This window comes from Saccopteryx leptura, chromosome 2 (assembly GCF_036850995.1).
Source record: "Saccopteryx leptura isolate mSacLep1 chromosome 2, mSacLep1_pri_phased_curated, whole genome shotgun sequence".
Lineage (NCBI taxonomy): Eukaryota > Metazoa > Chordata > Mammalia > Chiroptera > Emballonuridae > Saccopteryx > Saccopteryx leptura.
In genome coordinates, this window is record NC_089504.1 from 19,927,234 (window position 1) to 19,953,878 (window position 26,645).

Below are 26,645 nucleotides of genomic sequence, written 5' to 3' on the forward strand. Positions count from 1 at the left end.
AAAGAAATACATTCACCATTACTACACTTTGTTTTGCTAGAGGGGAGGCTTCAGACCTTCGCTAATCCTGCTTATGCCTTGGGAACTGCCAGCACAGATAGGGTTGACTAATTATATCAAGGGTAGTCAACCTTTTTATATCTACCACCCACTTTGGTATCTCTGTTAGTAGTAAAATTTTCTAACCGCCCACCGATTCCACAGTAATGGTGATTTATAAAGTAGGGAAGTAACTTTACTTTATAAAATTTATAAAACCGAGTTATAGCAAGTTAAAGCATATAATAATAATTAATTACCAAGTACTTTATGTTGGATTTTCACTAAGTTTGGCAGAATAAATCTTTATGAAACAACTTACTATAGTTAAATCTATCCTTGTATTTATACTTGGGTTGCTCCACTACCGCCCACCATGAAAGCTGGAACGCCCCCTAGTGGGCGGTAAGGACCAGGTTGACTCCCACTGAATTAGATGTCAGCTAAGGGTATGGAAAGAACATTGAACTTGGAGTTTAATGCCCTGAGTTGGATCTTACCTTAGCCACCTAGCAGATATGTGATCTTGGATAAGTCATGGACCTCTCTGTTTCTCTAGATGAGGGAGGGAAGTATTGACAGAAATGCAGCTGTTATAAGCTCACTCCTCTTGGGATTCCCAATGAGGGAAGGGACCATTGGCACCTCAAGAGTAAGCGTGCCTGAGTCACAGATGTCTGGTGAGTGAATGAGCAAAAATGATGACAGAATCTGCTGATGATTGAGACATGTCCTTAACTCCTCATTATATTCCGAAAAATAAACATTAAAAGAATTAGCATATCTTAGTGTTCTTGACTGGCCATCACCATAATTTGTTAATTTTGACACATGAAAAATCTTACTTCCTCCATTTATCTCACCTTGTGAACATGTGTCACAAACTAACCTAGCCAAATTGACTTGATTCAAAGTGTGAACTAGAGGTCGAAAAGAAACATATGAAGTATGCCAAAAAGGAGGTACTTGAAAAAAAAAAAAAGTTGATTTAGTTCAAGACCAGGAGACAGTGGGAAATAGAGAAAGGATCCGAACCCGACACAAAATAACCAGTTGTAGAAGAAGAAGGTCACGGCCAAGGGGATCAGACTCTGCTGAAAACCCTTGTTCTATCAGGAACTAGACTGCCTATGTGACTCTGGGCAACTCAATCATCTCCTTGAAGCTTAATTTCCTTACTTGTATAATGCAAGTAATATCTATCTTCTAGGCTCATAAGATTTACACAAGATACCATCATCTGGCACCTAGTGCACTCTTACTAATATTCATTTGCTGAGCATATGACACGTATAATGGTTGAGTGGGTATCTATCGGTGTTTGTGGAGACTTGTGCTGTCCCAGCAGAGTCAGTGCTGCTAACCTGAGTTGTTTTCACTCCTCCCTTCTTTCAGAGGCTCTGCCCCTTCTGGAAAACCTAACCATTTCCGACATTAATCCCTACGGGTTCACAGTTTCCTGGATGGCATCGGAGAATGCCTTTGACAGCTTCCTAGTAACGGTGGTGGATTCAGGGAAGCTGCTGGATCCCCAGGAATTCACACTTTCAGGAACCCAGAGGAAGCTGGAGCTTAGAGGCCTCATAACTGGCATTGGCTATGAGGTTATGGTCTCTGGCTTCACCCAAGGGCACCAAACCAAACCCTTGAGGGCTGAGATTGTTACAGGTATTTTGATTCTAGTGAGCCGTTTTCCTCTCTTCTTGGTTTTCTACCATGTAATCCATTTACCAGATCACCATGGTTTTAACATCCTGTACATGTTCTCTACTCAATCCATAGGTGTGGCTTATTCTTTTTCATCCCATCCCCCCCACCATCACACAATCTCCCTTGTCTATGTCTCTAATGAGCACCCCCCTTCTCTCACCCCAGAAATGAGAAGGTCGAAATGTTTCCACTAGGTGTTCCAAATCCTCTAGACCAGTGGTCCCCAAGCCCCGGGCCACGGACCGGTAGCGGTCCGTGGGCCATTTGGTACCAGTCCGCAGAGAAAGAATAAATAACTTACATTATTTCTGTTTTATTTATATTTAAGTCTGAACGATGTTTTATTTTTTAAAAATGACCAGATTCTCTCTGTTACATCCATCTAAGACTCACTCTTGATGCTTGTCTCAGTCACGTGATACATTTATCCGTCCCACCCTAAAGGCCGGTCCGTGAAAATATTTTCTGACATTAAACCGGTCTGTGGCCCAAAAAAGGTTGGGGACCACTGCTCTAGACCATGTCTTATCCATAGTTCTTGTCTATTCATTCCCCATCACCTTCCCTCATGTTCTTCCTGGCTGATCCATTTTACATTTCAGCCTTCTCAGGAGAAATATACCAATGAGTATATTTCAAAAACTTACAAATTCTCCATCTCAAAGTTTCCACTGTACTCTTGACAAACTTACCAGATGGGCTCGTCATTAGAAAACCAATAATCAACCTATTATATTGATAAATCACTAATATCATAGATATTCTTCAACACACACTAAAACCACATTTTTCTCAAGACTAGTAATTTCTAGAGAAATTGAGCATTAACAACGTTAACATTCAAAAATCTGTGTTTCCCAAAGTCTTTCTAGAGATTACTGCTTCCACAGAATATCCAATGGTCCTACAGGGTGCAGAAGTTCCCTGTTGAAATAAGTTTTGGAAACACCGTCTTAGACGTAGTTTAACAGGACCCTTGACTGCAAGACTTTATGGAATATCCTACTGTGCAGTATCTCTCTGAGAGGGGCTTACCCAGGCAGTATTTCCCAAACTTATTTGACAATGGCTACCTTTTAAGGAAGAAGAGCAAACCGGAATAGTTTGCTGTGAGTACACTTTGGGAAACTCAGCTGTAAATTTCTCTTGACATTTGAGTTTTGTCTAGTTCAGGCGATCCAAGATAATACCTTGAGTCCAAAGTAGTTAGCACAAGGGGTTCCAGGCCTCCGTTCTACCATCTTAACACTTATCTAAAGGTGAAGAAAAGCAAGCCAGTCAAAAGCAGGAGCCTTCTTTAGTGAAACAGCTCCAAGAAAAAAAAGCAAAAAAGATCATAACATTTATATCATTTTAAAAGCCATTTTGCTCATGATCAAGGGAAATATAATCAGCGGTATCATCATGGGCAGCCCTACTGATCGTTAATGCCGGTTTATTTGTCTTTTCAAAAAGAAAAGAAAAAGATCTCACAGACGATGGGCACTCAGCCACTGGAAGACGGAGAGCAAATGTAAACAAGTTACTGGCTTTGAACTTATTTAATAATGCAGGGGAGGGGCCAGTGCTGAGTCCAGATGTGGATTTATAGACTTGCTTTTAGACAAAACTCACATAGGCAAGCATCCGCTCGGTTTGTGTTCAACGTGTCGACCCCGTCTCTCCCTTCTCCTAGGCCTGCTAGACTTGTTCGTGTTGCATAATTCTCCTTACAGTATCTCAGGACACTACTATTTCTGAGAGCTGGGGCATCACTGCATACCGATATCCCCACGGGAGAGCAGAAGGCACACGCTGATAAATGATGTTTTCTTTCCTCCTTCCACCATTTTCTCCCCTTCTAGAAGCCGAGCCAGAAGTTGACAACCTTCTGGTTTCAGATGCCACCCCAGATGGTTTCCGTCTGTCCTGGACAGCTGATGAAGGGGTCTTCGACAGTTTTGTTCTCAAAATCAGAGATACCAAAAAGCAGTCTGAGCCACTGGAAATAACCCTCCTTGCCCCCGAACGTACCAGGGACATAACGGGTCTCAGAGAGGCCACTGAATACGAAATTGAGCTCTGTGGAGTAAGCAATGGACGGCGATCCCAGCCAGTCAGTGCCATAGCAACAACAGGTACCGTACAGAAACCGGAGAGAACAGAGAAAAAGCAGCACTTGGGGGTCTTCTTCTCACAGGGCTTGGAAATGCCAGGAGCTTTGGACGCAGACGAGCCCATGTTCAGATCCGGGCTCCTTCAATTATAGACGAGGTGACATGAACAATTTGGCTGAAGTCTTTACACAAAAAAGAGCACGATGCTATTTTACTAATAGCGTTGTGAGGATTCAATGAGATAATGTGTCGAAAGCTCACACAGAAGGATTGGCATGGTACACATAGCAAGGGCTTGGCAGATGAGATATATTTACCTATTCATTATCATCCTTTATATGTCATCATTGCAATTATCGCATTTTTTTTTCATTCCAAACACTTGTCCTTCTACTTTTTTTTTTTTTTTTTTTTAATTTTTATTTTATTTATTCATTTTAGAGAGGAGAGAGAGAGACAGAGAGAGAGAGAGGAGAGAGAGACAGGGGGGAGGAGCTGGAAGCATCAACTCCCATATGTGCCCTGACCAGGCAAGCCCAGGGTTTCGAACCGGCAACCTCAGCATTTCCAGGTTGACGCTTTATCCACTGCGCCACCACAGGCCAGGCTGTCCTTCTACTTTTTATCTCATCATTTTTTTATCCAGAGATATACTTTCTTGTTCTTTGGTCAAATGTTCAAACTACACTATGCAGGGATAATGGGGATGTACAGCCTCCGCCTATAAAAATTAATATTTATAAAATGCTGTGTGTGACTAATCAGCACTGTGATCAGGAAGGGACCGGAGGAAGCTGGCAAGGTGAAGGGCTGCTCTTCACAACGCTCCCTAATTTTATTCGATACTTAGAGCAACTCTGAAAGGCACTAGAGAGGGAAATGAAAACCCTTTTCCACATGGGTTGATTCAAAGAGAATAAAAGAAGATGGTTAATAACGTGACTCTTGATCATAATAATATGAAAACTAACATGACTCTTTACAAGGAAAAGGAAAGCCCTACAACAGGTGGGGTGCAATTCCTTCACAAAATTGGGGGAAACTTAGCCTTAGCTAGAGAGGGCTGCTTCAAAGAAGAAGCACAGGAAAGAATCACAAAATCACAGGAAGAGGTAAAGGGACCAGAGACATGATGTAGCCCAGCCTCGTCTGTTTGTGCATGAAGAGTCTGAGGCCCAGAAAGGTCAAGTGAATGGCTTAAGGTCACACAGCCAGAGTTCAGGTAGAACCCAAATGCCAACTTATTTTAATGCCCTTAAATATAAGCAGGCTGGACGACAGACAAACAATGGATATACAGGGGCGGGCAAAGTAGTTTCACCATTGTGAGTAGGCAAAACACAGTGTATTCTTGTATTATTATTAATTATCATATTATTTACCATATAAACAACTGTAAAGTTACTTTCACTCACCCCTGCACTGCCATCTCTGACGGGCATAGAGTATAACAATAGCCAAAACCTTCTCTTTGCCCAGAGATGGGTGTTTCGTGATGTCAAATTTCAGGACCTAACGAGCTCTAGGAAGCCACCCATAGAAATCATAACCAATACGTGCAGAAGTGGAGGAGACCGTGAGACCCAGGCAGAAATCCAGTGGGGGGAAGAACCCTGTTTCTCATTACCGAGGGCGCCCTATCCCCGGCTGCAGGTCCTTGTCCCCTCCCCCTGTGGCTTCCCATAAAACAACTGCAGAGCAGAGGCAGAGCCTGATTTTGACCTTGGTTTATAAACACTGGTTTTCAAAGTTTACTTCTGATGACTGATTTTGTTTTTGTTGGTCTTTTTTTTTTCTTCTACTTTTTCTAGAGACACTGCCATTCTAAAGCCAAAAGGAGAATGAATAATCACAATTTTTTTTTAAGAACAAAAGAAAAGGCAGACCCTGTTTTTTCAGAAACCCTTTCTTTGATTTCTTTCTCTTAGGCCTTGTAATTTACAAAGTGTTCGTGTGTGTGTGTGTGTGTATGTGTGTGTGTGTGTGTGTGTGCCCACGCTCTGGTACTTGGAGAGGACAGGAGAAGTGACTCTTGTCATCAACTATATGAAGTTTTCCTTTTGTTGTTTTATCCATCCTCTGCCCTTTCGTCCCTTGCACTCTTAAAAACCTTCTCTGCGATGCTCTGTTCTCTGTTTCCCTCATAATGCTGCCACGGGTTTTCCTCCAATCCCCCTGAGCCAGCTGCCAGGCCTGGGTGACCTGATGGCAGAGAGGGTAGTTAGAGATGGTGTATCCTAGTGGTTAAGCATGCAGCCTCTGGCTGGATTCCTTGGAGTCTAATCCTGGCTCTATGTCTTAGCAGCTGTGTGACCTTGGGCAAGTCTCCTTCCCTCTCTGAGCCTCAGTCCCCTCACCTGGCAAATAAAATTTACCTCAAAGGTCAACCATGAGGTTTAAATTAAGATTATAAATGCAGAGTAGTTCACATATTCCCTTTACCATTGTAACAAAATTATCTATCCATATGTTATTAACATAAAATAACATAACACAATACAACATAACATAATGTTGGATGATTTAATATAAATTTTAATGGGCCATTTGTTTCAAAATTTAAAAAGTTAAAAAAAGGCTACAGAGTGAAGTTTCTATTCTGCTATGGCCCTTCTACCCCGTCTCTACTGAGAGGCAGCCAATATCCCCACTTTCTTCTGTACATTCCAGAAATAGTCTATGCAAACAGCCACAATTAGATAGAAATCTACCCTTTTTCGGCACCGTGGTTAACATACCCACTGTTCCCCACATTGTTGTTGGTGGTGGCGGTGTGTGTGCATGCCTTGCTTATTAATAGATCTCAGAGACAATTGCATACACCTTATTTAGCCATTTCCCTACTGGTGGACGCTTTGGTTATAACTGTCTTGCTCCTTCTATCTGTCCTCTGCATTTACACTGGCACCGCTTCCCTTCTGCAGTTTGAGCTACTCCTTCACAATAGCCTTGCCCCCCCCCCCCCCCCCCGCCGTGGGAAGTCTATAGAGTTGCCAAGGGCTTCTTTATCCTCTGGGGAGCTCAATGCCAACGTGCCTCTGAGTGCCATCCGGAAGGGCCCCAGACTAGACAGAAAATGGCTCCAAATCCAGCAGCAGAGTACACTGACTCTGTCATTCTCTTCTGCAGTCTCCTTAACCTGTCCCCATTGGGAGACGCAGACATGTATCCCCAAGGCCAGTGGGGGTGGTCAGTGTACCTTTCCCAACTCCCAAAGCAGGCCCCTCCCACCCCGCCCCGTCTCTCCCAGCCTAAGCACCTCTTCAACTCCTCTGCTCAGTCCCAGCTCAAATGCCCTTGAAGCCACACACCACAGTGTTGCAATGACTGCGTCTGGGGCCCGGGTCAGCGAGTCTGCCACACTTGCTTGGCAATCCTCCCTTCTAAGTGAGCCAGGCTCTTCCTGCTAAAATAACAAGCAGTCTTCCACACTTCGGTAGGTCTGTGGTCCCTAAACATCATACACGTTGACCCCGAAATTCCACCACTACTGTGCCGTTCAGGAGCGCATGGAGGATGAGGTGGCTGATTGCGATGGTTTCTAGGAGAGGGCAGATAATCTTGCCATTTTGCAGATGGGAATGCTGGGATTTAGAGAAGAAAGCCGTGGCCTCAAGATACACCTTCTCAACTGGGCTAGGACCTGCATCCGTGAAGTTTGCAGGAGAGCCTGAGTGTACACACCTCCCTGGAGTTTTTTAGCTGGCCTCATCTGGATCTGTCTTGGGGGCTGCTTGAACATCCAGGGTGGCCCGTGGTGGGAAGAGTTGCATGGGAAAGAAAATAGAGGGCAATCCTGTTTACTGAATTCTTTTTGTATGCAAGATTCTATGCGTTTTTCTCTGCTAATCCTCCAAACGCTCCTGAAGGGGGGCACCGTTTATCATCAGGAAGATGGAGCAATGGAGGGGGCTCACAGAAGTGAAGGGACCCGCCCCGGGTTGCCAAGGCTCCCGTGATATTTGGGCAATCAAAATCTTGTAGGTCCCCGAGCCCTGGTGGTTTCCAAAGCTCTCCCAGGAGAGGACAAACCCCCAGCCAGCCAGAAGGTCTGGGAGTAGCTACCAGGTTGCAAGAGAAAGGCGTAGGAGGAGAGAAAAAGATAGACATGGAGAGGGGGAAAAAATACCCTCTCCACAGTGGTCTGTGGGTTTCACAACTTAATGGTCAATGTAGTGGGCTGGCGAGGGGGGAAAAGATGAAGTGAGATCCCTGGAGGCCTGAAAATTGTTTCCTGGATTCTCTGGTTAAGGATGGTCAGCTAAAGAGGGCGGGAGACAAGCCAAAAACCACACAGAGGAAAGCCAAAGGACACTGGGTTCGCAGGGGGAGGTATTTCTGTAGCGGACACTGACCTCTGGGCAAGGCTTTCCCCGCAGGTAGACCCAATGTCCATGGGTGTTTGCTTTGGTGACGGGCCCAAGGTCACTCCCCCGGTTCTGGAACTCCTTCCAGTTCTGGGAATGGGCTTGCCTAGGTCAGTTTCTGTGTGAACATTATTTCCAGGATCCTGGGGTTGTGCTCAGTTCTACTGCCCAGTCCTAGGACCTAGAAAGGTTCCAGCACAAGAATGAATGTTCATTGGAAAACAGCCTTGGGTAACTCCTCTGTCGAAGGCTAACCATACCTTCTTCTCGGGGTTTGCTAAGTGAGGTTTAATCCTTATGAATGGCAAAGAATTATACAACTCTCAAGTCTTGGTATCATTTAATAAAAGCAACTAGAAATCCAACATTTGAAAAAATGCTAAAAAGCTGGAATTGAAGGAGGGTGTACTTCAAGCTGAGAATCCACATACCCACCCTTTCTCAGACGTCAGCGGCAGTGCTAACATTCTCCTTCAATGAAACCAGATGGCAGCTCTCCATCCCTGGGCCCTGAACCTGAATGAAAAAAATGATTGTTTCTATCAGATCATAACTTGCCCAAACGTCACCACATTCTCCTTCCTAAAGGCTTGGACCAGACAAAGACTAAGGGGCAAAATTTTTCTGGATAAGGAATCCAGAATCTGAGAAGAATCTTTGATGAGCAAGACAGTTAACCGTTGCTGGGCTTCCCCTGTGTTTTCTCCTTGACAGCCATGGGCTCCCCGAAGGAAATCACTTTCTCAGACATCAGTGAAAACTCAGCCACTGTCAGCTGGACTGCGCCCACTGCCCAGGTGGAGAGGTTCCGGATTACCTATGTGCCCGTTACAGGAGGTAGGGGACCAGGGGTGGGGATGGGGAGGAGGAGCCTGAATCGTTTGAGTTGGATAGTGAAGAGATGCTGATAATTCCAATCCTCCCCAACATCACGGCCAACCTCAGGTTAGAGAACATCTAGATAGACTTCATTTGTAAAGTGCTACGAGGTCCTTAGAAGAAACAAGTTGGTGAGGTCATTTTGTGAAGACCCTTTGTAGCCCTGAAATTCTCAACATCTGTGAGAGATAGATCCCCGGTATTGTTTTCACACAATGGCCTCCTTTTCCCCGTGAGCACACCCATCTGAAAGGCTGGTCTTGACCTAGATATATGTGAGGTTCTGACTTTGGGTCCCGAAGCCTGTGTCAGTATAGGACGGGAAGTTGTGACTTGGTACAAATTGGGGGTTCTAGTTGAGAGCACATGGGCTGTAATAGAGACCAGAGAGGAAGCAAAGTCATTATCTGTCCAAAAGCATTCCTACAGGTAGTGAGCTCCCTGTTAGAGGAAGTATGTACCAGAGAGAATGCTTTTCAACCGCTTCAGAGGAATGCCATGGCATCTCCACAGGGAGTTTGATTAGCCGATGTCCAAGCTCCTCACCAGCCCTGAAATTCTTAAAAATATAAATTTGGGATTTTTAAATAACTATTAGAGTACAAACTTAACTCTGACCGTCTTCTTCAAGAGTAGACTGCCAGCTAGGAAGGGAGGCTATATATTCTTAGCCTAAGACAATGGGTTAAATATATCAGACACATATCACGTAGTGAGCTCTCCATATTTTCTGTGAGAAAAATAAGTAAAATTCACACAACATGACAGCTCTCTACTGAACGGAAATTTGCCGTTTTTAGCACATTGTGACTTCATGTTTTTTTCCTCTCCTGGCTTTGGTTTTTGGCATCTGCCTGGATGGAAAAACACATTATACAAAAAGTAAGGCCTCTTCTATTATGCCAGAGGGTAGGAGCAAATGAGAAGTCAAGAAAATGGCACTGGATGAAGATGGAGTGTCATTTCCGAGTCGGATACACCCATTCTGGGGGCGAGAGTGAGTACGTGTTCATGAAGCTCACCAGTCCCCATATGGCTTCTCCTGTGTTCCAGGTACACCCTCAGCGGTCACTGTGGGCGGAACCAGCACCCAGACCAAGCTGGCGGGGCTCCTCCCCGGCGTCGAGTACCTGGTCAGCATCGTCGCCATGAAGGGCTTCGAGGAGAGCGAGCCCGTCTCCGGCACGTTCATCACAGGTGCTGTCTCACCTTCTGCACTACTGGCCATGACTCAGCAGCTGGGGAAAGGTCTATTCAGGAAATCTCAGTGGGAAGTGGACCTGATTTAGAGCAGTACACGCCTCATTTCTGGTCTGCCCCCAGCCTCTTATGGGCTGGGGGAACCTGGACTTCATCCTGCACCTCCCTGGGCCTCCATTCCTGGGAAGAAGAAGCCCAAGTTTGGGAGTCATACTGACCTGGGTTAAAATTCCAAGTCTACCACTTCTAGACCCAGGAACGGTCAGTTCATTTCTTTCGGCTCTACTTTCCTTCCCTGTGAAATGGGTACAATTTCTGCTTCCTTTGCTATAAGAATCACATGGAACAATATATGTAAAGCTTCTGTACCTATGGTGACTGTGCACAGTCAGCCTCCTCCCTTCCCCTGCCCAGTCCCGGGAAGTCACGAAGGTCCTTTCAAGAAGGTGCTTCACACAGACATATAATGGTGACAGTGACAAATAAGCACTCTCAGCTGAGCAGCTACTGTATTCCAGGCCTTGTTACTAAATAATCCCTTCGCACTTAAGCCATTAAAATGGCTATTATCGTTCCTATTTCACAGAGGAAACAACTGAGACCCAGGGCCCTATAACTAGGCAACGCTGGCAGTAAATTTGAACTGAGGTCAGCCTCACTCCAAACACTGTGTCCCTCTAGAATAAAGGATTATTCTCCTATTATAACCTGATACGGACAGCATGCTGTAAGGAGGGGAGCAATGAATGACATGGAAGGAGAATGAAGTGGCAAATTGCTCTTCAGGCAGCCATGTCCCTAAACAATTTACCCTTTGATGTCTGAGTATCCAGTCGAATCCATTCAAAGATGCAAAGAATGGGCCTCAGAGAAATTCTTAAATATAAATATATCCTCATAGTCTATAAAAAGTTAGTAATATGCAATTAAAACATCGCATCTGAACCCAGAGTCCTGTGCATCCCGCTACACAGGCCCTCAACCCCCCATAGAAGTCTTCCATTCTTGGATTCTCCATGGCAACACATGGCAAGAGTTTCTTCCCAAGGCCCCGCTGTCCGCATCAGTTAAAGGGTCCTCTGTACGGACCCGATGGAGCAGGGAGGGGACCTGGAGCGGGTGACATGGGCCTCCCGGAATTACTCTGCCACTCCTGACGGCCAGGCCAGCCATTGCATCTCTTAGGGCTCAGGCACCTCTTCTGCCAAACGAGCTGATGACAGCTGCCCTCCGTCCACCCGGGGCTGCTGGCCCGGAATCACTGAGTAGTAAATGGGAACTCAAGGGGGAAAGAGTCGTGTTGAGCATGGTTTCTAAGAAAGAGCCGTTGGGTAGCCAGGGCCCTGTGACTATCCATCCTTTCTCAGAACAAGTCCTTCAGAAAGCATTTCTATGACTCCAGATAGGATTTAATAGTCTGTCGATAACACCCGCAATCACTGGGCGCTGTTCCAGCACCCGTCACACACATCATCCAGCCTTTCCCACAGCAGCCACCCTGTGACAACTGAAGAAAGTGAGGTTTGGAGAAGGGAAATGACACAGGCCACATAGACCCTAGACAGGGAAGCTGAGATAGAACCCGGACCCCCGGCCTCCAGAGCCCGGGTCCATATCATCAACAAGCCGCCCAACCAGAGCTATCACTCAAAGCCTAGAAAAGCCTCCGGCAGCCTTCACACCAAAAGTTTCCTCTGTTTTTGGAAGTTGTTCCCCTTGGAGAAGGGATACGAACTATAATAATAACCCTTGTCACATGCTCATCCCTTTCCACATTAGATAGCACCTTTTGGCCTGTGACATCATGTAGCAAATAGGAATTTAACACTGAAGAGACAGCCAGACAGAATTACTATTCCCATTTTACAGAAGGGGAAATAGAGACTCAAGGTAAACTGACCAGCAAAGGAAGAAGTCACGACTCAAACCCAAGTCATCTGGCTCCAGGGCAGGACTTGAAACATTCCACGCAGCTGAGGCTCTGCCCCCAACCGGGAGTCCAGGAGCAGTGCAGACAGCAGAGCTGCTGTGGTCTGAGGCCCTACCCCATGATCTCCTGTATCTCTAACACGTTACCATCCTTCTTTGCAGCTCTGGACAGCCCGTCTGGCCTGGTGACAGCCAACATCACCGACTCAGAAGCCTTGGCCATGTGGCAGCCGGCCATCGCCCCCGTGGACAGCTATGTCATCTCCTACACAGGGGAGAGAGGTGAGGTTGTGTGCAAGGCCTTCCCCGTTCTGAGGCGTGTCTGTTCTGCTGTCGACATTGCCCGTTCTCCTTCTCATCGGCCACATCGGGGGCAGGATGACAGAGACGCATGGGGAGGCTGGAGAGGCCCTCCATGTTGTGTGCCCCTTGATATCGCCACCTTAGAACGGGGGCTGGAGCTGGAGCAGGCTGTGGTGTGGTGTGAAGGAACCTGGTCAGGGGTAGCCAGGAGGCCCTGCTCATATTCCTGTGCTTGTTGTCAAGTGAAAGAGCTTCCAGATGGTGGTGATGTCCAGGGAGCCCAGCTGGCCATTAGAGAAAAATGAAAGGGAACCCCGCCCCCCCCCCACGTCCATGCTTCCCCAGCCTGTTCCTCCTCTCCTGCGACAGGGCCGCCACCCGTCGGCACGGGCCGCCCTCTGGAGCCAGTAGCTCTCCTCTCCTACAGAGAAGGAGTCCGGGACCTCAGATTTTAAATAGGCTGCTTCAGGTGACACTGAGGAGCCTGGGCTTCTCAAAGGCCACGGAGGAGGCCAGTTGTAGCAAATCTGACTGAGAAATCAGAAGTTACTGTTCCTCATCTTTGCAGGCATCTTTGCTAATTCACTCAGTTGGCAAATTAAATGCTTGTTTGGGGCACCAGCAAACAACAGCCACCAAAACATTAAACTCAAATACAAATAAGAGAGGGGAGGAGTGATTCCCTTCCACTGAAGGAGCCATGCTTTTGTAATGAGCTACTCCAGAAAAGACAATGTTACTATTTTCATCTCAGAGCAACATGCAAGTTTTATGTTTGACGGTTCAGTATTGTTTTACTTTTGTGGCAATACGGGAAAGCCATCATAATCTGTGTCTGGGGCCTCGTGAACATTCTAACTCAGACCCGGCAACCCCCTAAGAGGGTTCCTTGTGAGGGCAGAGCCTGGCGGAGGGGTTGGGGAGGAGGAGAGGTGTTGGCATTCATTCTTTTTATTCTACAGTTCGTAAATATTCTCTATGCACAGACTTCCAAGTCTGAGAAGATGGTGTTGTCTCGCCTAAAATATATCAGAGCTTCTGAAGTTCATGGGAATCATGGAAATTTTGGATGCCTAGGAAAGGTCTCAGACTAGGGAGGTGGGGGCCCTGGGGAGTGGGGGGTGGCTCATAGGTGATGTGGTAGGGTCACCGACTCGTCCCAATTTGCCCAGAACTTTCCCACTTTTAGCACTAAAAGTCTCACACCCTGGTAGACTCCTCAGTCCCTGACAAGCCAGGATGGCTGGTCACCAATGTTCAGTTCCCATTATTAACACTGACCCAATGGGTCTCAGAGGCGGCAACCAGGCTCTGGTGTGTGTGCCCCCCCAGCCTAATAATTGGACATATAAGTAAGTAAAAAAGGAGAGGGACAATAATCCATGGGGCAAATTAAATGTGAGTAGCCCGAGGCTTGAAGATGTCACCTGTCACCTCCTGTCCAGCTGGTTCCGGTGCCTCGGCTGCAAAGCCGTTGCAGCCTGCACCATCTGGAAGTCCTCCTGACCCCCGGTTCCCCTTTCTTCTGGTTTGGTGCCTGGAAACATTCAGTCTCCAGATGATAAATCTTTTGTATCTGAGGTGAATGTTCAAGAGCGAGAAAGGGGCTGAGAATCATTCCAAAAACCCCACCTGCTTTTCTGCAGGGTCCCTGGGAGGGTCTGTGTCAGAAAGGGGTGTGTGCATCATTGGCCAAGTCTGAGGACGGCGCAGACGGGGAGAGGTGACAGCCTCGGTGTGTGTATCTTACATTTAGTGCCAGAAATCACACGAACAGTGTCCGGGAACACAGTGGAGTATGTGCTGACCAACCTCGAGCCTGCCACGGAATACGTGCTGAGGATCTTTGCAGAGAAAGGGCCCCAGAAGAGCTCGACCATCAGTACCAAGTTCACAACAGGTACAGAGCCACCGAGAGCTGAGAGCTGCCCACCCACAGCCCCCATCTGAAACAGTCACCCTCTCCCACATCCTTCCCAAGTCAGACCCTGCAACCTGATGATGTCAGCATGAGTGAAATCCCCCAGTGCCCACTCAGTCAGGACCTGAAGAAACACCCCGTTTGCTTTTGCACGGAAATGACCAATGTTCTCCCCACGGACTAGAAAACAATTTTAAAAGAAAAGTTTTTAAGTGGAAAGCTAGTCCCCACTGGCCCTAAATCTAGTATTTAATGGTCCATGTTCTAGGCAGGCAAATATTTCAAGAGAAAGGTTTTTTTTCAGGCAGGTTTTTCTAGATGCCCCATTGGGTTTTTACACATTGAGATCTTTTTACAAAATGTAGCCGGCAGGGAAGTGGAGGAAGCGTCCTCTCAGCGGGGGTGAGCACCGATATCAGCATCCATCTGTCCTCTTGTTTAGGAACAAGGGACGTCGGTAAATATATTCGCAGCTGTGTCCTTCTCCCCCAGTGCAGCCACGGCCAATCAAGGCCATGTTGGGCTCAGGAAAGCATGGCCCCTGGGATGGGATAACCTCAGAGAGTGTCTGTCTTTGGAGATTCTACAGCTCAACCTCCGCATTGACAGATGGGGAAGGTTCCATCCAAGGCCACATAGGGCAATGGTCAGGAAAGAACTGGGACCTAGACCTCCCGAGACCCCGCCAGGACTTTAGTCTACACTTGCTGACCTATCCGCTACTGCGTGCCTGTCTCCTCCAGACCTGGATTCGCCTAGAGACTTAACTGCCACTGAAGTTCAGTCGGAAACTGCCCTCCTCACCTGGCGAGCCCCCCGGGCATCTGTCACCGGCTACCTACTGGTGTATGAATCCGTGGATGGTACCATCAAGGTATTTTGAAGCATATAAACAACTCCCCACCACTCGTTGAAACCTTTTTACGTTGTCTTCAAAGTAGGGAAGAATGATCTGGGTGTGTTTCTCTACCCCAGGGAAACTGGGAAACCGAAAAATAAAATAAAATAAAGTGAAATTCACAGGGAGTGGATGCCATGCCAGACCTTCTGAATCATGTGCTCCAGCCTCCCTCCTTTTTACCCGACTCCAGGAACGCTGCTCGCAAGACTTGAGGGCATTTTAGGAGCTGGATTCCTGGTCCTTTAATGTTCTGTTGAGCCAAGGCCCAAGGCTCTTCCTGCGTGCTTGTCATCTATACATATGTTATCTGCCAGCGGGCATCGCTCCAGAATGTGTTGAAATATAGATCGCCACGTTCTGTTAATACTGTTTGCGGAAATGGTTCATATGATTTATTTTCTATTTCCGCAGACGTTTTTTTTTCTTTTACTTTTTAATTTGAAATAACTTTAGACCTTCACCCGAGTGAGATTTTTCCGAATGTAATCTTCTCAACTTGTTATTGAATTTTAATTTTAGTCATTGTACTTTCTCTTTCCAGGGTCTTTCCCTTATTCTCTGCACATGTGCCTGTCTCTAGCATAGCATTTGTGGGGCGTGCGCCATCTTCTCTCTGTCTATGGATACATATTGTTGTTTATTCTACAAACTGCACAGTGTTTCTTCCAAGTTCTTTCTTCTGTTTCATTGCTGTTGGTTGGGTTTAGATCTCCATCTTTTATGCTGGAGAATTCTATCCAATATCTATTGGTCCTTTTGCACTGGGAACCAAGAATGGGAACCAAGAATGAGACAGCTGTTGGGAATTCAGTTGCAATTGCACAGGCAGGGCTTGTCAACTCCGGGGCTCACCGTAGCCATTTTTATGGGGGACCCCAAGTATCAGTACTGTAGGTTTTTTCTCCTGAGCTACTCAGTCCCCCAGAGGATCCTCCAACCAGGCTGCCGGGAGCCCAGCTGGAGGAAGAGCGTGGGTTCCCACAGGGCACAAACCTCCTATTTGTAGTCTGATGCCTTGGCCTCCCCTACAGCTGGCCCTGGTGCAGTTGATTCCAGAGTCCCTTCTCTGCTTCAGCCTTTCCAGAAAATAAACCTCAGCCTTCCATCTGGACCGGGAAGGACAGTCATGTGGACGGTTTGAGCTGGGAATCTGTTTCTCATACAGAGCTCTTAAACAAACCTTCATTCAGCCACGCCCCACACTGACCTTCAAAGGCATCTTCGCTGTGTATACATTCCGTTGCCGCACTGGCTGGGCTCTGGGGCACTCATTATCGAGCCTCCGGCTGGCTCTGTCCACTCCCTCAGCCCCCAGCTCTCTCCCTCTGTCCCTCAGCTGTCACTGCACCGCACACTTTCCATCCATCACGATTTCCATCCACCGCATGCCTGCGGCTCTCTCCTCCGCCATCTCCCTCCCTGTGTGGGTTGACGCTCTCTATCCCTTTACCCTCGTTTTCATGGGCATCAGAAGCAGGTAGAGATACACCAGCGAGTCTAGTCTGCCACTCTTGATCAGGAGTGGACACACATTTCTACAGACTCTCGTGGCCTCTCTTGGGGTTGCTATAACAATGAATTAGGCCCTGGCTGGTTGGCTCAGTGGTAGAGCATCGGCCTGGCATGCAGGGGTCCCGGGTTCGATTCCCGGCCGGGGCACACAGGAGAAGCACCCATCTGCTTCTCCACCCCTCCCCCTCTCCTTCCTCTCTGTCTCTCTCTTCCCCTCCCGCAGCCAAGGCTCCATTGGAGCAAAGTTTGCCCAGGCGCTGAGGATGGCTCTGTGGCCTCTGCCTCAGGCACTAGAATGGCTCTGATTGCAGTAGAGTGACACCCCCGATGGGCAGAGCATTGCCCCCTGGTGGGCATGCCGGGTGGATCCTGGTTGGGTGCATGCAGGAGTCTTTCTGACTGCCTCCCCGTTTCCAGCTTTGGAAAAATACAAAAAACAAACAAAAAAAACAATGAATTAACTCCCTGTGTGAACAGAGGCAAGTCCATGACTGTCTCTGGGTGGCGGTATTCACACCTATAAAATGAGAGTCTTGGACCCACCAATCTCTACGGTCCCTTCCTGGTCAGGCGTTCTAGCGTTCAGTGTTTCCCTGAAGTCATGAGTCTCATCTCAATCTACCCTAATTGCCTAGAAAAGGACTTTGCATGGCAATCTAGAGAGCTGATAGGTAATTGTATCCCTGAGTAATTCAATAACCCCAGCTTTGTACCTGATCCTCTGCCAAGGACCAGACCTGGGGCCACACAAAGGTCACTGGGTCACTGGTGTCAAATGAGCACTCGCCCTAGTTTACTTTCCTGCACGTCCAACCCCAGCTTATGTGTTTCACACAAAAAAGAAAAAAATCTGCCTAGTATAGGAAGAAAGAGTCCCAGACAGAATATTGGGAGGCCAGGTGTAAGACCACCGTCTGCCACCAATAAATTATGGAGTGGGAGTCAGTCTCTTAGCCTCTCTGAAACTCTACCCCCATCGAAAAACTCAGGATCACGTCACCTGCCTGGCTGTGAGAATGGAAGAGAACCTTCCAGGGGCTTGCACACTGACTCATTACTGCCATTCACCTATTCAAAACCTTTCAGGAATCTTCATTTCTTATTATGACAAACTCAAAATTTCATAGTGTGGCAGTTAAGGCCCTTTGTCATCTGGTCTTTGCCCACCTCTTCCATCACCCCTTCACCAAAACCCATGTATGGCTGAGGTAGGTCACTGCTTTTTCATATTATTTTAATTAGTTCTACCTCTTCTGGCCCCAGGACCTTTGCTCATGCTGCATTCTCCCCCTCTCTGACATCTCAGGAGTGAGCATAGAGCCTAGCATAGAGTGAGACTCAGTAGATTCTCATTGAATAAAGTAATAAGTGAAAAATAAATAAATAAATGGATGGGTGGATGAATGAATGCATCATCTGCATCCTAAGGAGGTATGTGGCTAAAAGCTATTATACTCTTTCTTCTTCCCTTAGGAAGTTATTGTGGGTCCAGACACCACCTCCTACAGCCTGGCAGAGCTGAGCCCGTCTACTCACTACACAGCGAAGATCCAGGCATTGAACGGGCCCCTGAGAAGCAAGTTGATCCAGACTATCTTTACCACAAGTAAGGAGCTCAGGGGTCCAACCTTGTGAGGCTGAGCCAACCCTCCTCCTCTGACTGTTACATGAAATTTTTCCGTCAAATCTCTGAAAAGGATCAATTCCCTATCTGAAGGCCTAGGAATGTGGGTACAAGAGAGAACAGGGCTTATGGTGAAAGGGAAGGAAGGTCAGTAGTGAGAACATCTAGACTCAGTCCTCATCTCCACTTGCTTTCTGTGACTAAGGAACATCACTGCCATTCTACAAGCCTCAGTTTTTTCATCTATGCAATGGGACTAATAACTATCCCTTCTTCACAAGAACTTTGTGAGGGTCATTTTATTGTATTGCATTGCATTGCATCATATTGTATTGAACTCCTAGCCCATTATGTGGTCCATTCTCAGGGCCCATTTAAGCTTAGGGTTCCTCTCTCCTTCAGCATGTCAGCATTCACAAAGCCTGTCCATATTCAAAATCACACACAGTCATCCCATCAACCTGGTGTGGTGGGCCAGGAATACCGTACCCAGTTTTTGGTGGGAAAACAGAGGCTCCCAGAGAGACTCAATGATCGGCTCAAGGCTACACCATGAATTAGAGTCAGATCCGGGCTCACACACTCCAGGACCAGGGAACCACCCTGCACCCTGCCATTGGCATCTTCTGCAGATGGTAGACATGCAGGTGTTCCACAGGTGACCAAGAGATACACATCCCGAGCCTCTCCTTCCTTCCCTGCACACTTCCCTCCCGTCCCTCAGCACACCTGCCGAGGGAGGTGCACAGGCAAACAGGCCTCTTTGCCAGAACCTACGCCAGGTGCTGGGAACACAAAACTAGGGGTTGCACTAATGATCTCAGATGGGGGCTATGAAACCGATCAGAAAACAGCCAATGATGCCACCTCGGGTGCAGGTAAAGGGGAGTGAGGAGGCAGATCAGAAAACAAGAACTGCTATGGCCACCAGTACTCCATGCCGACTGCTAAGCACAGACACAAGGTGGTCTGTCTCTTTCATGTTTGTAGTGCTTTGCATCGCACGATTGCACTCGGAAGTTCCCCGGCATTCTTGCTTTCCCCCGTCTAAGATTCTCAGGCTCAGGGTAGTTAAATGTGTTCTCCAGCATCGCAAGGCCAGGAAGTGGCAAGCTCAGGACTGGAACCCTTGTCTTTGGCTTCTGAATTGTCTGATGACACTGAGATGCTTCCAGCCTAATAGAGCACCCTGATCCACAGTGAGCCACCCACAGGGTGCTAGGCACCTAGCCATCCTGGCCAGTAGTACCTGGGTGTTCATCAGGCACTGCCTGGCTGCTCCGGGCAGATCAAGGCCAACCTCGCCCGTGCCCATCACAGCGGGCTGGTCCTCCTCCCACTGACATTGTTGAGGGCTTCCATCAGTAAAAGGAACTGAGATGGATGTGTCCCTTTTATCCATCACCTCCAAGCCTTGTTGCATCCCCATAAAAGAGGTTTTGTCCCCATCTGGCCTATGAGGGAACAGAGTCTCAGAGACGATCGTCATCTAGTCAATACACTGCAGGGTTGAAACATGCAAGCTTCTGCCCCAGTCTTCCTGCTCTGACAGTCTCTCTGTCTCCTTATCCCGCAGTTGGACTCCTGTACCCATTCCCCACCCCAGTCTTCCTGCTCTGACAGTCTCTCTGCCTCCTTATCCCGCAGTTGGACTCCTGTACCCATTCCCCAGGGACTGCTCCCAGGCAATGCTGAACGGAGACACAACCTCTGGCCTCTACACCATTTATCTAAATGGCGACAAGGCCCAGGCTCTGGAAGTCTTCTGTGACATGACTTCTGACGGGGGTGGATGGATCGTGAGTATCACCAAAACCTCAGGCACTGGGGATGGGGGTAGCGGGCGCATGGAGGCAGGTGGCGGGAGGTCCTCTCTCTGCACTCTGACCACAAGGTGCACAAGGTATTGCAAGATAGTGTCCATTACATGGACACATTCGGGAATTATCTCCTAAACAAAAGAATCGAAGCTGGGGTTGAAAAAAAGAAGAAGAAGAAAATAATCTTTCTCATAATTTATCTCATCTGATCCTTAGTTTGAAATGCATAAAAAATGAGAGTGGTCATAAACCCACTCTGTAGATTAGCATTTGCTATCTATTAGGCACTGTGCTAAGAGTTTCATATGGATTATTTCATCTTCTACCATATGATCTAGGCAGTATTTTCTAATTAATAAACTTTATTTTTAGAGCAGTTTTAGGTGTGCCACAAAACTGAGCGTAGGGTACGGTGAGTGCCCATGGACTCTCGTTCCCAAGCGCCCAGCCTCTCCCACCGTCAACGTCCTGCCCCAGGACGGCGCACTTGTTACAGTCGATGAGCCCACGTTGACACATCATTGTCGCTCCGAGCTGGCTGATGTGCTTAGTCCCTGTTCTTCAGGCTCAGAGAAGGGAGGTGACTGTGACCTGCCCAGAGTTACCTGGCAAATTAGTGATGGACAGAGCCTGGGACTGGTGCTTTTCCCACAGTCTGATGTTACTCCTCTCAGAAAGATGCCTTCTCTTTCCTTCCATTCGCTTAAGTAGACCCAGATTCACTGGTTCTGTTCATAGGTGTTCCTAAGACGCAAAAATGGACGTGAGGATTTCTATCGAAACTGGAAAGCCTACGCCGCTGGGTTTGGGGACCACAGAGAAGAATTCTGGCTTGGTAACGCAGCCCTGCATGTGTGTGTGTGTGCCCAGTGTCCACTTCTGCCACTTGTCCCTCCCCATAGGGACCTATGGGAGAGAAACGGATGAGGAGGAAACAGCTCTGGTAGTAGACACAGAATGTCAGCTTCCCATTGGAAAATACTTTACATTCTCTGGGTCGTTAAAAATAAAAGTCTGGTCAAGGGAGAGCCAACAGCCAGTGAGCCCAGCCTTAAGTCATTCACTGAACCATTTACAGATTCGTTTTCTCTGATACCATTAACTGCTTCTGCCTTGGGCTCCCGGTGCTGAGGCAGGTTTGTTATAGCCCTAACCTCTAAGCACCCCGGCAAGGTGCAAAATTCCCAGCTTGCACACGAGAAACCAGAGCATCAGAGAGGAATGTAGCCAGTCCTCTACGCATTTGAGCTGTAATTTGAAATCTCCCAGGCCAACACTGCAATGCTATCATCCATCCATCCGTCCATCCACACGATGCACACTTTCCGACAGCCTGCCTGCACAGGGCTGTGCTGTACACAGGAGCCTGGTGGGGCAATGTTTGTCTGGCCATCACCCACTGCCTTTCACTTGTAAGGAACATTAGAGTTTAAAAGAGGCCATCTCTTCTTTGTCTCCTTTGATCTTCAAAATACCCTGGGAGGTTGGCGGGACAAAGCTGTCAACCCGATTTTGTCTGAGGCTCATTAACACCTTCTGTGTTGCCTGGTGCGACACCCGCAAGGGGCAGACCAAGCCGCAAGCCCGGGTCCGTGTGCACGACCCTCCTTAGCATGCGCCATCCGATGCTCTGACACGGTGGAGCAGCAGTGACAGCCTCCGCCACTTGTGCTTCCGCATCAGCCCCTGCCTGTCATCCACAGGGCTGGACAACCTGAACAAAATCACGTCCCAGGGGCAGTACGAGCTCCGGGTGGACCTGCAGGACCACGGGAAGACAGCCTACGCCGTCTACGACAGGTTCAGCGTGGGGGACGCCAAGACGCGCTACAAGCTGAAGGTGGAGGGCTACAGCGGGACAGCAGGTACGGGCGGCCGTGCGGGGCCCGCGGACCACGGAGCCTTCTGGTGTTTGCAGCTGGTTCCTCCGCTCACCAGCCCTTCCTTCACCAATCCATCCAGTTATTGGTTCAACAGATATCCGAGTCCCTACAGGTGCCAATACGGAACAGACCTGGGCAGAGATTTTGGTCACCGACACAGAGTAGGTTGGGAAGCAGGACAGTCAGGACCGATCTGTAGCTGCCATCACTTAAAAATACGTCAACGTATCCATTTTTAGATATTGGTTTCAGATGGGTAGCCAGTCTCTCGGGGCCTTAATACTCATGTAATGCCCTGCTTCTCAATTTAATTTAATAAGTACATGGGACCCCCTCAGGCTGCAGGAGGTGTTCTTGGGGGATCAGGTCTGAGAGTGTGACCACTCCATGCCACCCGTGCCCACTTTGGTGGCTCTCAGTTGTGAGTATCAAGCAGAAGGGAGAGATGCTGAGTGTATTTCCTGCCTCCCTGAGCCCTGACAGAACACATCTGTAATGGAAAAAAACAAGTCTCCAGAGAAAGCTTTACCAAAAGCCAGGTTCAGTCAAAAGAGAGACGGAGCTCTTTAGAGAAGAGAGAGACCCAGAGGCAAAAATTGTTGTTGTTCTTTCATCCTCCCCAAAAAACTCTGACACTTCATTACCTGGCAATAAATACTTCTTTGGCTGAGATGGCTTCAGGCAAGGAGGATAGAGTTCCATGGCAACCAAAGACTGACTGGGCAGCAGGAAGGAGTGCGCCTGCTCCCGCTCTCTGGGCTCGAACAGAGACGAGCCGTGATGTCCCCTCACGAAGACAACCCTGACAGGACGTCTCCCTGCCGTGTGCACGCTCCTGGCAGCTTAAAAAAGGCATCTGACCCATCTGACAACGGGCTCCAAAGTGTCAGGGTAGAACTCCGTGACATCCTGATATTTTCACGCACGGCATTAGCCGGGTGGGGAGTGAGGTCCACAGAAAGAAAGGGTACTTAAATGTTCCTAAAATTCAAAGTGTCAGGTTACAAACTAGAGTCCCAAAAGTCACTGTCTATCAAGGGGCTTCTTGCCTAAGAATCAGGGAACTCTAGTCCCAAAAACACTTTGAAAAAAAGACCTCTATGACACAGAAGATTTGGTGGCATCTAACAGCTGAAGGGTTTGATTCTAAGGATGGCTCTAAATATTTGTATTTGGAGGAAAGCATTCTTAAACGTAGATTTCTCACATTACTCAGTGAGCTCCTTTATGGAAAGGGAATACAAAAAAATCATAAAAATAACAACAATTCTAACTATTTGCTCAACACTCTACCTTTTAAGCATACACCTTCATATGTGATCCCAACAGCACTCGGAGGTCATTAGAATCAATGGGTTAGTTCAGCAAGAGGCTTGACTTTTGCAAGGTCACGGCCAGGGAGTAAAAGAGATGGGACTTGAAGCTAAACCCCCCAAAGCCACCTGCAGCCCACTTTCTACCACATTATGCTGCTTCTACCAGAAATACGTCCTTGGGTGACATTCATTTCCCACCAGTCCTGTGTGTGATCCTCAATCTGGGTCCAGTGTTCAAGGCCAGCCCACCCCAGGACCTCTCCATTGTCACCCCAGTTCTGCCCTTCATAGCACACAGGACACTCCAGCTGGGATATCTCACATATATCCCTTCTCTCTCCCAGGTGACTCCATGGCCTACCACAATGGCAGGTCCTTCTCCACCTTCGACAAGGACACGGACTCGGCCATCACCAACTGTGCCCTGTCCTACAAGGGGGCCTTCTGGTACAAGAACTGTCACCGTGTCAACCTGATGGGCAGATATGGGGACAATAACCACAGTCAGGTGAGCGGACCCTGAGGGCCCAGGACTGGGCTTGGGAAGCCTGTTGGGGGTGAGACTAGGAGGGAGGGACCTCAGAGAGATGACATGTTTTTTTCCCAGTGACGACTGCAGGTCACAAAAAATCATAGAAACAGCACTTTAGCTCTTGCAGATCCCAAGGGAAACTGCTGGTCAAATAGATTCCAAAGCTTTCCTCAGACAAAACCTTTCTCTGAACCCCAAAAGGAGAGAGGCCACCCAAGTGAAGCGAGGTGAAAGCATCTAATTCTCGGGAATTCTGGCTTGTGACTAAAGTCAAACAATTGAATCAGATTCTACTGGCCCCTCTGACACTTTTCACTGTGCAGATCAGCAGGCAGATAGGCAAGAGACAGCCGTGAACTACCAACTAGTCACGTCAAAACAGTGCGCTCCGGCAACGAAATAGCAGTGGTCAACGAAAGCCTTGCCTAATGGAAACCAATCTGGCGGTCTTCTCTCTCCCACAGGGTGTTAACTGGTTCCACTGGAAGGGCCACGAATATTCAATCCAGTTTGCTGAGATGAAGGTGAGACCCAGCAGCTTCCGAAATCTCGAAGGCAGGCGCAAACGGGCGTAAGTTCGGGGACAACTGGGTGAGAGAGGCATAAGGCCCGGAGGAAGAAAAGAATTTTACCAAAGTATCAGCACAACCCATCCAACCGTCAAGCCACACCTGGGCACTTGGGCCGGAGCTCACATTGACCATGTAGCATCGGGGCCGACGGCCGGGGAGCACTGGCCTCCCCGCTCTGCGAGTCCTTCCTTCGCACCAAAGACCGGTCTCCGTCAGGTTTCTGCTTTGTTGTACGAATCAGCAAAAACACTTCCAGAGACAGTGTCGCAACTGTTTTCCTTCTCGTGGGGGACTCTGGGAATGGGAGAGGGGTAGGCTGTACAGTGGTAGTTTGTTATAGAACCAGCTGTATTTTACACAACGCTGTATAATTAATTAGCACCCTTTGTGTTCGCAATGATCCGGTGTGTGTCAATGGGAGCCGTCCCCGTTTGTGTGCGTTTCATACAACACAACCCAGAAAAGCGATCCTGTTCCAACTTCAAGGACATAATTAATATTATTAATATAATAATGATGGCGATGAGAACTAAGGATTTTTAAAAAGATCTTCCTTTTCAAAACGTGGACAGTACCTGATTGTATTTTTTTTTAATAAAAGCACAAGTACTTTGAACTTGGGGTGCTGTTTTGCCTTTCCTTGTCGAACTTGAATGCCACCAAAGATGATGCATTTGAACAAAGGGGGAAAGGTGGAAAGGAAGGTGAGGAGGGGTGTGGTCAAGTGGGAGGTGGGGGGCAAAGAAGGAACGGGAGACAGAGGCCAGAGGGGGGCAAACACTTTTTTGGACAAAATCGAACAAAGTCAGAAGAAGCTTACAACTTAAGATTCAACTTCTTGCTCAATATTTCCAAGGCTAATAGTTTACGGCTTAAGAGGTCATTTTACACCCATGGTCTAAGGTTACCTCCTAACAGTATTATGACCCAGATGAGGTGAGAATTGTCATCATGCAAGAGTTAAAATTCCCAGAGGCAGAGCTGCCTGAGCTCAAATCTTGGCTCGACCCTTCCCCTGTTCTCTAATCTCTCCGTGCCTCAGTCTCCTCATCAGTGAAGTGGGGATGCTCACACTTCTTTCTTCCAAAGCATTTCGGTGTATAATAAATGATATCTCATGCAGAGGAGGCCCTTAGCATGGTGCCCAGCGTATATTAAGTGCTAATAGCGCTATTATTCTGCAGATGACGGATTGTGGTTCCTAGAAGTGCAATGGCTTGTCTGTGGCTACTTACCCAGTTAATAATAGAACTAGGATTTGAACTCTGGCGCTCTGGTCCCAATGTCCCTGCTCTCCCCCAGTCTCCTGAAGAAAATCTCTCCCTCCCCAGGTAAACCTGTGCTACATTGACAACGTACAGATTGCAGAATGAGGGAGGCCACCTGGATCCTTCACCAGGACCCTGTGATCCCCAAGTCTTAGAAATGAAAAGAATGTCTGCTAGGAATATCTCCTTCTCCCCTACTCCAAGCCCCCTGAGAAGGAGAGCCCAGTGTCCCCAGCCTCAGCCCCTGGTAAAGGGGGCAGCTCCCTGCCCAGGCAGCAGGTCTGTTTGTACTCCATGAATGTGAGTCAGAACCACCCACTATTCATTGCTCTTTTAAAACGAGGGTGTTGGGAGTTTGGGAAAAGCATTTCCCGGTTCGTTCCCTTAAGAACTTTCAGCAAATTGACTTATTTAATGAAAATGTTGGGGCTGATTGGCCTCATTCAAATGGAATCTGATGGCTCCGAAGTGGGGATCAGAGGAATTTATGACTCTGGCCAGACCCTCTGCTGCTGAGTTTATCATGCTTTAATAAGCGCTGTCATGTTATATACACAATTTGCTGTTCCAGATCATAAGACTTGCTGCCTACAACTCAGCCATAGCAACACCCGCCTTGCTCCATAAACCCAAACAAACTGATGCCCTGCAACAATCAGACCTTAGTGGAAGGGTTAACCCCTGGCCGGCTGCTGCCTTGGAGGTCTCCGAGCTCTGGTCCCAGCCTCTCCCACCAAGAAAGACAGCTATAGCTATGCTGGTATGGTGTTTCC

General features: G+C 47.9%; 1 protein-coding gene across 1 annotated transcript in view; it reads left to right on the forward strand.

Moving 5' to 3' along the window:
- Positions 1-25,202, forward strand: part of TNC (tenascin C) — a 63,553-nt gene extending 38,351 nt beyond the window's left edge. The window contains exons 15-27 of the mRNA XM_066367328.1: positions 1,435-1,707; positions 3,594-3,866; positions 8,927-9,049; positions 10,145-10,288; positions 12,383-12,502; positions 14,280-14,423; positions 15,188-15,318; positions 18,331-18,463; positions 20,129-20,280; positions 21,040-21,136; positions 22,005-22,166; positions 23,845-24,008; positions 24,497-25,202. Coding sequence (XP_066223425.1) covers positions 1,435-1,707; positions 3,594-3,866; positions 8,927-9,049; positions 10,145-10,288; positions 12,383-12,502; positions 14,280-14,423; positions 15,188-15,318; positions 18,331-18,463; positions 20,129-20,280; positions 21,040-21,136; positions 22,005-22,166; positions 23,845-24,008; positions 24,497-24,607 — 2,027 coding nt within the window. The 3' untranslated portion in view covers positions 24,608-25,202. The remainder of the gene's footprint in view (positions 1-1,434; positions 1,708-3,593; positions 3,867-8,926; positions 9,050-10,144; positions 10,289-12,382; positions 12,503-14,279; positions 14,424-15,187; positions 15,319-18,330; positions 18,464-20,128; positions 20,281-21,039; positions 21,137-22,004; positions 22,167-23,844; positions 24,009-24,496) is intronic.
- Positions 25,203-26,645: the final 1,443 nt, after the last annotated feature.